The sequence below is a fragment of the Cucumis sativus genome, chromosome 2 (genome assembly GCF_000004075.3).
Source record: "Cucumis sativus cultivar 9930 chromosome 2, Cucumber_9930_V3, whole genome shotgun sequence".
Taxonomy (NCBI): Eukaryota; Viridiplantae; Streptophyta; class Magnoliopsida; order Cucurbitales; family Cucurbitaceae; genus Cucumis; species Cucumis sativus.
In genome coordinates this window covers 18,864,867-18,877,480 of record NC_026656.2, presented here as the reverse complement: position 1 = coordinate 18,877,480, position 12,614 = coordinate 18,864,867, and the positions used below count along the sequence as shown (strand labels likewise).

Here is a 12,614-nt window from a genome sequence, read left to right as displayed (position 1 = left end):
TAGGGTGATGAGTTCAGCTTTCCTCTAATGATTGTAAAATCAACTAAACAAAAAATATAAACATTATTATATTGTTTCTTAATTAAGTTGATTCTTCGCATCCCCATGCAGTGTTATGTACTATGAAATTCAGGGTAACACTTTAATAATGATCTCTTTTAATCTAATTATAACAAAATTAAATACAAATTAAAGGGAAACACTTCACCTGCCTTAATTATCATAATTAAAGTACAATTATAGTAAAACCCACAACTAAATCATGATTTATAATATACCATTAAATAATGTAATAAAATATCTATAGTTGTACAAATTAGTCACTAACTATTGAAGCACAAATTAATTAATTTTTGCACATCTTGTTTTATAAGACTTCCCTGCATTCAAACATCTGTTCTTTAAAACTTATAATTCATTCAAAAGAGAGAGGGGGAGAAGTATTATCTGTGGGTCCACAAAGTCCATGTCCAATACCAAAAATAAAATTGAGTTCATATTCGATGTATTGTTCCAATTCCAGTTTTAGTTAGCCAAAAAATCTGCAAAAGTCATTCAAACTTTCCTATTAAACCAATCTGTTATGTTATTGCTGATCATATGCATCAAACTTCATGGCATGTCGGACTCATGTCTTTAATAATTTTGGCTGAGAACAATTCTAAATACACCCATTAGATTTAATATATATTGATATATATATATAACAATACTTTTTAAAAAATTATAAAAATAGCAAAGAAACATACCCTAAGTAATACTTTATCACTAACAGACCATAAGAATTTATCATTTTGCTACATTTTGGTTTTTTTTTTTAATATTACTATACTCTTAATTATTATTTCTAAAATTGTTACGTGTAAAACAATTTAGCCAAGGTTCGTGTTTGTGTTTTTCTCCATTTATTATTCACAATTTTCATGTTTTCTTATTTGTCTCACATTGAGCTAAAATGTATAAATACATTGACATTTTCTATATAAACATTTGATTTTTTTCTAAAAAAATATTAGAACTATCGATCAATTTCTTTTAGTAACTTTCAGAATTTGAACTTTGGTTTGAAACAATGTAAAAATGCAGTTAGCAAATCATACAAAGCCAAACGTAGAAGTGATTGTAAATGCTTAGTTTTGTTATAGCTTTTTTAGTTCACCAAGTATGAAGTATGAAATTTTGGATTTTCAACCTCGAGAAATTGGTTACCATGTACAAAGTCCATTTAGTTCATATTTATGTTAATTTATATAAAATAATACCTTATTGAAACCTATTTCAATTATTTCCTTAACCCAAACGTTGATATTTTTGAAAAATTAAACCATAGCGAGTGTTTTATTTTAAAGAAAAAAATCCTTTAAATAGTAAAATTTAAAAGTTATATTATTATAACATTATTGTATGTAGATCATCATCAATGTATTAATGATTAAGTAATTCATTGAGATTAATGAAATAAATGATATCACATACACCTATTAATTTGTACGCAAGAGTTTGCTGCTTTCATCTTTTTCTTATTTATCCTTAAGAAAATAAAACTGAATAATTTCAAGCCTGTGGTATTTTAGAATAAAATTTAAGATCAAAGGGTAAGAAAAAATCAAAATACAAAATACAAAATTGAAACAAAATCTGAAATGAATGAGTATTTGTAATTATTATAATGATTTTATTATATTATTATTATGATAGTTCTTAACTTTAAATTTAAAAAGAGGGGGACATGTCCCTCCTCCCAGTCTGTAGCCTATGGGTAGCCCTATCTTTCATGTACCCATTCCCTATTTTCAACCATAAATAAATAAAGCTTCAAGTCAAATCAGCTTTATATATCACACTCAATCTCACACATCCCTCCAAATCCAAAGGACTCTTTTGGGACCCTCCCTAACAAAATTATAATTAACTCTCTAACCACATTTTTTTTTCTTTTCTTGGCCTAAATTATATACTTTAACACACCTATACTTCAAATCTATGTTTAAATCTTATCCTTCGTCATGTTTCTCATTTACATGGGAAGATATCAGCAATGCAATTATAAAAGAGCTAGAATTACACTCCTATAAGCTAAGCAAGGTAACTCTTCCAAAATCCGACAAATGTTTTTTCAAACCATGCAGAGAGAGGAGCTTAACTCACGATTGTTTGCTCAACAAATAAAGATTACAATAATCAAATCTCTTACTTCAAAGTTGAGTGTACAAATTCTATATCAATTGAACTACGGTTATCGTCACAATATTTATTTTATTTTAGTTAGTTTACCTCTACATTGTATATATTTTTTAGGTATAATTTACAACATTATTGTTATTAAACAAACCTCAAATGTTCTACTCTCACACCTCGTAACTAATTATACTCATGTTCGAATGTGTGTGTTTTATATATAATATTATGTCATCTATATACATATAATGTGTCGAATGAGTTTTAAACCCATGTCATGGAGTGCACTACAACCTTAAAGTTTTACGTACCCATCTAAAATAAATTTTGAGTACAACTCTTCATTGGCCCCAATGTTTTTCTTTTCAAGAAAAAAAAACAATAAATCATAAAAATACATACACTATATCATCTATAACATCAAGGGCTTTATTATTATTTTGTTCTTGTCAAAAAGACAAGATTTTGTTCGATGTTTTTGAAAAACAATACATGCATCTTCGATTATCGACATTCATGTCTCTTTCGATATCTATTCTAATTATAGATGTATTTCAAGATAAATAGTTTTTTCTAGTTAAAATAAAAGCTACATTAATATGTCACATCATATTTTTTGAAAGCTTAATTAGTAACATAGTAAAAAGAAAATTAAAAGAAAAACAAATATGAGTCCTTTAGGCCCTCTAGCTAGTTAATTATAAAAAATACTAAATAGAAGCATATTTGAGGACTAAACTAAAGATAGGATAAGAAACAATTATTTGAGGTATAAACTAAATTGGCAAATTTTATTTTAAGAAACTGTTCTTAGAACAATCCTTGCTTCATGTGTTTTCTTTCCTTTTTTTCTCTAAGTTAATTGTCCATATATATCCACAAATAATTCACTTAAATTTAAATAATATAAAAAATGGTTTTTTTTTATTTAAAAAATGTTATTAAAACATGGAGAAATGATTTAAACATGAACACTACAAGAATAATAATATGACTGTCAGAGTTTAGAGCATTAGAGTTAAGAAAGGATATTAATTTTAATTCAAAGTTGAATGAGATTAAAATTGGTCCCATTGGTCAGAAATGATGAAAAGCTGTTGAGGGGGAAAAATGATTAAAAAAAATGGATGAATTAAAAGCATAAATAATTGAGGGATTAAAATTAATTAAGATGAAGAAGAATCACAAGAAGGTCTCTGACATAAAATCGTCTCTCAATATTCCTTCAATTATATAAACGACGTTATATTCCTCTAATTTAACGTACGTGATTCTTACCTTCTTCAGCAGGCATTGGCCGCCATGGATTCCAAGTTACGATTCATTCGTAATGCCGGCACCGGCGCCGGTACCGGCGAGTTCAGGTTCGTGATTTTCGTTCTGCTTCTTCACAGTGTTCTTGTTGTTATGCATCCAGACTTTGAGGACTTGCCGTTTCACTCCGACTTCCGTACAGAATCTTTCCACTTCTTCTTCATCTTGCTTCTGAATCCTCCATCCGACTTTCTCAGCGAACTCGAGCATCCGATCCTTTTGCTCCTGTGTGAACTTTGTACGGAAACGCTTTTTCGACAAGGAGAAAGAAGACGGCGGCATAACCTCCGCATTGGAGTGAAAAACGTTTAAGTCCTCACTGGAAGACTCGTTTCCTCCACCGCCGGCGAAGGCGACGTTCATCGGAGCGATGATTGGAGCAGTAGGACTAGAATGGAGGTTTAATGCCATGGAGAATTTATGGTGACCGTGAAGAGCTGAAGGAGATGGTAATGGCGGAGGAAGCTGGAGATGGTTCAACATTAAGCCTCTTCTGTAATTAGGACTGATATTCAATTGAGTCTCGCCGTCAATTTCTTTCCGGTGAAAATTCCGGTGACATTCACAAGCAGCACATTTCAAAGCCTCTAGGGTTCCGTCTTCACCACTCGGCATAAACTCTCCACATCCGTCGTAAATATTCCCCCCAACGCTCGCCGCGTGATTCTTCAAACATTCACGATATCTAACTCCAGAAACACCCCCTCGCACCTTGGATCTACCGCCAGCGGAAAAATTACCACCACCCCCACCGCCGCCACCTCCACCTCCTCCTCCTCCTCCTCCTCCTCCGCCGCCGCCGCCAACATTCTCACCGGCATCGTGGTGGTCTGTTTGGATATGGTGATGAGAACCATTATGAATCCTTTCGGAAGAAGTTTCCCCAAAAATATGACCATAAGCAGCGGCACCAGAATTAGCTCCAGGCATTATTACTTCCTTCTCTTGTTCTCTCATATCCATACGAGTAAATTCCAAAACCCTAAACCACAGAAACACACACACACACAGAAAAAAAAAAAAATTGGATAAAGGAAAAAAGAAAAGCTCAGATCTCAAAGAAGGCCAGAGGGGTTCAAATCGAAGAATCAATCAGGTACATACATGTAATTAAAATTGAAAATCGAATTAAATTAAACTGCTAGTGGTGCATGCTCAATTAAATTAATTTCCGCTTTCCCAATTTCCCCCATGAAATTAGAAAAAAGAAGGATAAGAAGAAGAAGAAGAAGAAATGGGACGACGAAGCTAGCTAGGGTTTGGGAGCCATGAAAGAGAGAGTGAAGAAATGGAATGAGATTAGGGTTTTAGAGAGAGAGAGAGAGAAAGAGAGTAGAGAGGGGGATGCTTCAAGGGATCCAACAGGCCAGCTACATATCCAACAAGAGACAGGTTGGTTGCTTATGGAGAAGCGAAGGGAAGGAGAAAGAAGAAAGAAGAGAGAGATGGGAAGGGTATTTTGGGGAAAAAGAGGAAAAGGGGGGTAAAAATGGCACCCAAAGGGAAGGGCAATACACAAAAACAACCGACAACGTCATGTTCATCCCTCTCCCACGCCCTGCCATAAATGGGACCCATAACCCCTCCCCCTTGGCCCCTTCATTATTATTCATTGCTTTCTATTTTCTCTCTCTTTCTATCTCTAAGCACTTGACCATGGTCCATCACCAATGCTCTGTACTACTACTCATAACCATACCCCCTTTTGATGCGACCTTACTTCGCTTTCATATTCCCATTTCTCCCCCCACCCTTAAACCCTAATCTTTTTTATTCCTTCCTTCATTTTACTTAATAACCATTCCCCATCACTCCTTCTCTTCAACTTACAGCTTCATTTTCTTCCGTCTATACTTAGTACTATATAAAAACTGTTAGCATGTTGTGTCTAAATGTTGCCATTTTTTATTTTTTTATCCAACTAACCATTATCGTTACTATTCACAACCTCTTATGTCATTCTTGCTTCAACTTACTACTATTCAATATTATAACGATAGTTTCAAACTATTCGTCTAAGATTTGATGTAACATTATGATTTTTGAATAAATGACTATAGTATTTTTAAAAACTATGTGTAACTAACAACCCGCTATATTTTTATGTATTCTTTTCTATCATAATTGAAAAACAAATAACGTTTCAAAAAATATAAAAATATTAAAACCATTTACAAGATATAGTAAAGTTTATCAAATAATAATTTTTTAAGTTTTTTTTTTCTATCCATAACAATTCTCTAAATAATAAGCTTTCAACTTGTAATATTTAAACTATTAAACATTTGAGTGAGATCCAAAAACATGGGTATTGAGATATACTAAAAAGATGTTTGGAGTAATTTAAAAGCTTAAAAATCTATTTGAAAATTTTGACCGAATCAATGAAAAAGTTGCGGACTTTAGCTTGTAATTTAACCATAAATTGATGAACATAATACTTGATTCAGAGATACAATGGTCTGTAGGTGTGGTGTTATTAAATTATGGTACCTAATAAGTAGGTATTTGCATAGACCAAGTATTTTCGACTTTAATGTTGTAAGCTTAGGTGTTGAAATTTGAAAATGATCCATATATCTTTGTTGATTAATGAAGAATGAGTGATAGGGGTAGTTTTTACAATAATTAATAATAATAAAGACAAATTTAAAGTTGTGGTTGGGGAAAATGTAGAATATTTAAAGTTGTGAAATTTTGTAAACTGGAATATTTTAAAGTCTTTAAGAACTAAAGTGAGTGAAATATAGGTAGGATAGTCTTGGCATAAAGGAACTAACTCGGGTTTTTTTTTTATAAACCCTATATCATTTGAGCTATCTTATCATGTACTATTTGATTTCCTTGGAATAATAATGGTTTTATGAACTTAATTAAGCCTTTTTTCTTAGAAAAAAAATATTCTATTATATATATGTGTGTATGTATTCATCATCTTATGAGAAAGTAATAGATTAAAGATCAAATTTTCTATTTGAAAAGTATTATACAATCTATATTGGTAGGGAGTTTAAAAATCAAAATGTGAAAACAAGAAATTCAATGTTTCTTTATGCTCTTTCATCTGCTCAATAAAACAACACAACAACAAAACGGCTATCATCTTTTTTAATACTATTCATCCGTGTTGTGGATCTTATGGTTGGAGGAAAATAATCGCATTTTCAAGGGTAAGGAAAAATCTACCATTGATCTCTGGTAAGACATCCTTTCTCTCTTGGGTCTGTGAGCTAGCAAATACTCTATGTTTGCAAATTATAATGTTTCCTCTATCGCTATCAATTTAAATGTTTTCTAACTTTTTGTTGTGGGCTTAGCTCTAGCCTTTTAGCTTTTCGCGCTATGGTTTGGCTTTTGTGTTGGGGATGATGACGGTGCTAAGGAGGTGTCCACTTAGTGGAGATATTAGGGTGTATCTACTGAACCAACGTATCTTTTTCAAAAAAAGAAAACGAGAGATTCAATAATTATATTAGTTGTATTTTTTCATAGCGGATTAAAGAAACATGTTATTGTTATTATTAGTTACTTACTAAATATTACGTAGACTACTAAATATTTATGAACATATTTTATATTGAAAAAATCGTATAGTTGTTAAGTTGTTTAACATATAGTTTACATTACACTACATAATACATATATAAATTTTTAAAAAGTAAATTGAGCGATACTCATAACTTTAGGTTTTCACTCATTTGTTTGAATACATTCAAATAAGATTTAAAATATTTAAAATTCAAAAACCATCTTCTCATTTAAAAATTCAAAATGTCATACAAAAAAAAAAAAAAAAACCCCAAAAAAATGCATCACTAGAAAACAAGCTCTTGAGGATGCAGTATCTATTGCTTTCCCATGGTTTAGTCTAATTCATTTGTTGTTGTGTAGGTGACCCTCTTCCATTTGTTGCCATATTATTGCGGTCCCATATTATTCAAACGGAACCATGCATGAAAATCTACATTTAATATGTACGAAAGCTAATCATTATATAAAAATCCTCTTTTTAAAAGGTACCTTAATTAACCATACTTAATTTAATTAGTTTCCTTACACCCACCCCTTTTAAAACATATATACTACTAATCATTTAAATTTTCTATATTATAACATAACATATATCTCACGATACTAAAACCTTACGTCTATATTTGTAGTTCTTTCTTATTAATTTGTTAAAATTTTCTATTACGGTCATATTTTGATATATTTTAATTTGTAATTTGAAATCAAGTAAAAGTTGCAACTTGACATACTCTAGAGAAGTGAAATAAAACAAAGAAGAAAAACATACCTAAAGGCTGTTAGAATGTGAGAGCTCATGGAGGAAATAGGATTGAGATGAAGAGAAAAGGACGTTTTCGTTAAGCACATAAATTAAGGGTGAGGTAAAAAACTGGGGGGGTAAAAGTGAAAAGTGGGAGAGAGAGTGAACAGTAAATGGGATTGTCGCGTTGCATTGTGTGTGAGTGTGTGTGTTGGGTTTGATCGTACAGAAGAGGTTAATTGTGAAAGTGTCTGCAAACAGCACGCTTGCCCCAAGCAATGTCTTTACCTTTCTCTGATGCAATCGATGCCTTTTTTTTTTCTTTCTTTCTTTTTTATTTGTCTCTCTTTCCACGTCTTTTGCTTTGGTACTTGTTTTCACCACACTCCCATCATCCCCAAATCTTTCAACCAATCCTAATCCCAATTTTCCCATTTAACCAACCAAACCCTAACCTTTTTTTTTTCTCTCTCTCTCTTATATATATAATATATATAAAATAGTTTCCCTTTTTACAACTATATAAATACCAACTCTAATTTTAACATCTTCCTAATTTTATTGGTTCAATTTTTACAATTGAAAATTTAAATGTATAGTTACAACCACACAACTATACTTTTGATTTGTCATTATCTTTTTTTACCACTCGATTCTCTTCCTCTATCTCTAAAACAAGAGTGTTATTTTGAATTTTTTACCATTCTTTTATGTTTGATTTTGTGTACAATTCTTAGGATATTTGAAATATTAAAATATTTAATGTATTAGTATGTCAAATGTCTTTACGTAGGTCAATCTAATTTCTCTATTTATAGTCTCTAATTTGTAACATCTTATTAGAATGCGAATAAAGTACCTCTCAATCTTGATACTATTTATTTCATTTGATATATATATGTATGTCTAATGAGTTAGTGAAAACAAAACCAACTTTTATTTTTAAGTACTATGAGGTGAGAGATTGAATTTCTAACCTCTAAGGAGGAAGATCGTGTTTATAGAAGAGAGAGTATAACTCATTTTTGCTTAATTTTGTGCCTAATAGTCTTAAACATTCAAATTTGGATTTAATATATTCGTGAAATTAAGTTTGAAACCGTGTTATTATTAGCTTCTCTCTCTTTTCCTCTCATTTTTCTAATAAGAATAGTCCACATTTGTCTTTGTTGGGCTCTATTCCAACGGGGAAAATTAGGCCCAACTGTTTTTTATTATTACTTATCATAAGATGGGGCCCATATACGACGTCGGGCTATTTTCAACGGGCCTGTTTTACCCTCCCCAATGACATCCACCACGTGCCTCGATTCTTGCATCATCCATGGTCATTCACTCACCCTCGTTCCAAACTCAACGTATAACAATTAGATTCAAAATATTTAACTATATAATAACATTTTAAAAATATATCAACGTCTATCTATAATGAAAGTATATCAGTAAAAAAGATACCTTATATAGGTTTTTTTCTTATAAACACACAAATTTTCCCTTACCTAGAAACACATTGGAATTGGATACTACACCAATAAGCATTTCAACTTATTTTCTATCAGTATTTTTTAAAAAAAAAACAAACAAACATGGTGACATATTGAAAAAGAAAAAAGACTTTGTCATCTACCATGCACTTATCTCTCCCATCCATAAAAATGAAATTACCAAATATTTTTTAAAGTTTTCAAATTTGTAAAAATGAATAAAATAAAATCTTACAAAAAAACAATTGATGCTCTTCGAATAATAGAAAGAAAGGAGTAAAAACAAGTTTACATATATATTGTATAAACGACTTAAATTGAAACATACAAGTAGTGATCATTGGGAAAATTACAACTAAGTAATTTTGGGATCTCTTACATTGGTGTATTATGCATTTATGCTTAAGCTAAAGACCTAACTTTAAAGTGGGTGAAGCCAACATTTTCTAAATTCACCCACATGTATATAACACTCAAATTAAAGCATAGAGATCAGAACAGGACGAGTTTCAAACTCTCCTTTTCTCTTCAAATCCACACAGTTTTTTCCAAATTCGAAGGCCATCAAAACCCCCAATCCGCCGCCGGCGAGCTTCTCCTTCACAACCCATCTCTTCACTTTTCCCGACGTCGTTTTGGACACATTTCCCCTTTTCACCAAAACCACAAGCCCTAATTCTATTCCCTCTTCAATCAACACTGCTTTTCTAATGTCTTCGCATATTTTTCTCAGCAATTCCGCGTCGTGTCTGTCGTCTCTCTGCATCTCGGCAACTAGGGCGATTGTCCCCGATACCTTGACGGCGGCGATGCAGCCGCCTCGAAGATAGGCGGAGAAATTGTTGTAAGATGTGGATTCGATGTAATGCGGATGGATTTGTTGGTTGTTGTTGTTTAATTTGATTACGTCTGAACACCGGCCGATGACGAAGAGGAACCTGTCGGAGCCTTTAATTACTCCTCTGTCGCCTGTGCGGACGAAATTGAGGCTTGATTTGTTCTTGAGTTTACTGTGGAATGTCTCTTCGGTTACAGATGGATGGCCAAGATAACCTGATCAAAGAGAAGTTTTTAAAATCAAATGAATAAGTAAAATATTGTATGAAAATAAGCTTAATTATAATCTTTATAGTTTCATAGAAAAGTACCCAAGGCATTGCTAGGCGAGGAGACCCAAATTTCTCCTTCAACGCCATCCTCAACCACCTCCCCAGTTTCTTCATTAACAACCACAACCTCAATCTCCTTACACATCCCATCCCTCAACCTCCCACTTGGCAACAACTGCCGGTAACTCGGCATCGCCGGGAACCCACCACCGCCACACCACGCCGTCGAAACAAAAGTACAATTCTCCGCCAACCCATACGACGGAGAAACACAACCCGGGTCCAACCCAACGGTCTTAAACACTTCCACAAACTCCTCCACCGTAGACCGGTAAATCGGTTCATTAATCAAAATCAAATTCCTCAAGCTCCGCAAATCCAAATTACCCGCCCGCCCACTTGAATAACCCACCCGCTTGAGTACGAGTGGGAGAGTGAAAGACGGCACGGGAGTGCACGTGGCTTTGAAAGCTGTGATGAGGTGGAGCCACGTTATTGGTTGGGTGACGAATGAGATGGGTGAAGTTAGTACACACGTGGCCCCTGTGATGACGGTTAAGAGAAGGAACATAAGGCCACAGTCGTGGTACTGTGGGAGCCATGAAACGATGAGGTCGTTTGGGTTTAAGTCGTAGGCTTTTCTTGCCGCGCGGACGTTGTGGGCGGCAGCGCCGGCGGTAATCACCACCGCCTTGGAAATTGCGGTGGCGCCGGAGGTGTACTGGATTAAATAAGGGTCGTCTGGATTACAGCCGGAGTACGAGGAAGAATGATAAAAAGACGATTGGTGTTTGTGTTGATTGAGCTCTGATTCTTTGTGGGGTTGTTTTAAACTCTCCATTGAAATCCATCGCACGCCCTTCAATAACAAAGCCAACTTCTTGTCGGCCGAAGATGAGATGTACCTATATATATATACACACACAGTGCACCATTTACGTTAATATATATATTTTTTACGTGAAGGGTAAGAATAGATGCCCATTGATATCAAATGCACACAAATAAATGAGCCTAGGACAATGCATTTGAGTATTCAATAAATGAACAAATAAAAACTAAGGTTTGTTGAAAACGTACCGAAAAACGGTGTTGATGTAAGACTGGTGAGCTATGGCAGCACGGGGTTTAGTCTGGGATAGAGCTCTAGCAAGATGGTGACAATTTTCATTCTCAGAAAAAACGTCCGGGGGGCTGATTGGGACACTCACTAGCCCAGCTCTTTGACAACCATATATTAGCTGGACAAAGTCCAGCCCCGCCGAGCACAATACAACCACCGTATCGCGCCGCCGCAACTGCCTGAGCAACTGTTCAGTGATTAACTGAACGGAGTCGTGAAGTTGCCGGTATGTTAGAAATGAGTCTTCATTTATGGCCTTGGCAGTGCCGTCTTCCGACCAGATGAACGCTGGCTTCGACTGGAAGGCTGGAAGGCTCGCCCAAACTGGGAGATACCTGTCGACCACCGGCTGCTCCGGGAATAAAGGATCAAAATTCTCGTATAACATTATTATCTTATATCTTTTCCGAGTAAGCAACTGATTTTCCGCATATGACCCAATTTATACTGAAAAAACGTAAAGAGTTAGTCAATTACTGATGGGTAATGGATCTTTTCTGGTTTTTGAAGATGACAAAGAAAAAAAGGGTTTAATATTTGGTCCCCCAAAGCAAAAGTTTGTAGAAAGGGATATACCATGAGAATATGTGATATTGCAAATAAAAGCTGCCAACGCCAACTACAAACAGACGCCATACAAAAGTAAAAAAAAAAAAACTTAATTAATTGTATATCCTAAAAGAATCTTCGTAGAATTTCTGATAATAACTAAGATCAGATAGCCACTAATTTGCATAATAACCCATCGGGCTGCCTGATTTCACGACAAATGAAAAATGCCATATATGCTTTTTGATTACTTCACCTTTGAATGCCAGTAATATCAGTTCCTTACCAACATTATCTATTCTCTGTAACAATGTCTACACACTTACTTGACCATAACCATATAAATTTTCACTTGAGATTTTTTGTACAACAGTTTGTATGAAGATGAATATCGTTCTTTTGTATTAGGTTGACATAAGCTCTTACGTGTGGAGAAAATTTATATTATGATAGGATTTTATTTTGTCTTGCTTTAGCTTTAGAACTATTATTTGTAAAGAAATGTGTTAATTATGCCAATTTTCATTTCTTTTTCTTACTACATTGGCGGGTGTGTCCAAGAAATTTGATGACTTTGACAAATTTGT

General features: G+C 33.8%; 2 protein-coding genes across 2 annotated transcripts; both read right to left on the bottom strand.

The window, feature by feature from the left end:
• Positions 1-3,308: 3,308 nt before the first annotated feature.
• LOC101216040 (zinc-finger homeodomain protein 5) lies at positions 3,309-4,984 on the bottom strand. Its single transcript, XM_011651324.2, has one exon. The coding sequence runs from the start codon at positions 4,453-4,455 to the stop codon at positions 3,493-3,495; it is 963 nt and encodes a 320-aa protein (XP_011649626.1). The 5' UTR covers positions 4,456-4,984; the 3' UTR covers positions 3,309-3,492.
• A 4,539-nt stretch (positions 4,985-9,523) lies between these two features.
• Positions 9,524-12,062, bottom strand: LOC105434645 (long-chain-fatty-acid--AMP ligase FadD26). Its single transcript, XM_011651323.2, has 3 exons — positions 11,436-12,062; positions 10,395-11,260; positions 9,524-10,299 (listed from the first exon to the last, which is right to left on the bottom strand). The coding sequence occupies exons 1-3, from the start codon at positions 11,864-11,866 to the stop codon at positions 9,725-9,727; spliced, it is 1,872 nt and encodes a 623-aa protein (XP_011649625.1). The 5' UTR covers positions 11,867-12,062; the 3' UTR covers positions 9,524-9,724.
• Between the last annotated feature and the right edge of the window lie 552 nt (positions 12,063-12,614).

Excerpts from the sequence above, each read along its gene's own strand:
- LOC101216040 (XM_011651324.2), bottom strand. The coding sequence starts at position 4,455 with ATGGATATGAGAGAACAAGAGAAGGAAGTAATAATGCCTGGAGCTAAT.
- LOC105434645 (XM_011651323.2), bottom strand. The coding sequence starts at position 11,866 with ATGTTATACGAGAATTTTGATCCTTTATTCCCGGAGCAGCCGGTGGTC. Across the intron at positions 11,261-11,435 it reads TACATCAACACCGTTTTTCG|GTACATCTCATCTTCGGCCG; the intron begins GTACGTTTTCAA and ends ATATATATATAG. Across the intron at positions 10,300-10,394 it reads CTCGCCTAGCAATGCCTTGG|GTTATCTTGGCCATCCATCT; the intron begins GTACTTTTCTAT and ends CTCTTTGATCAG.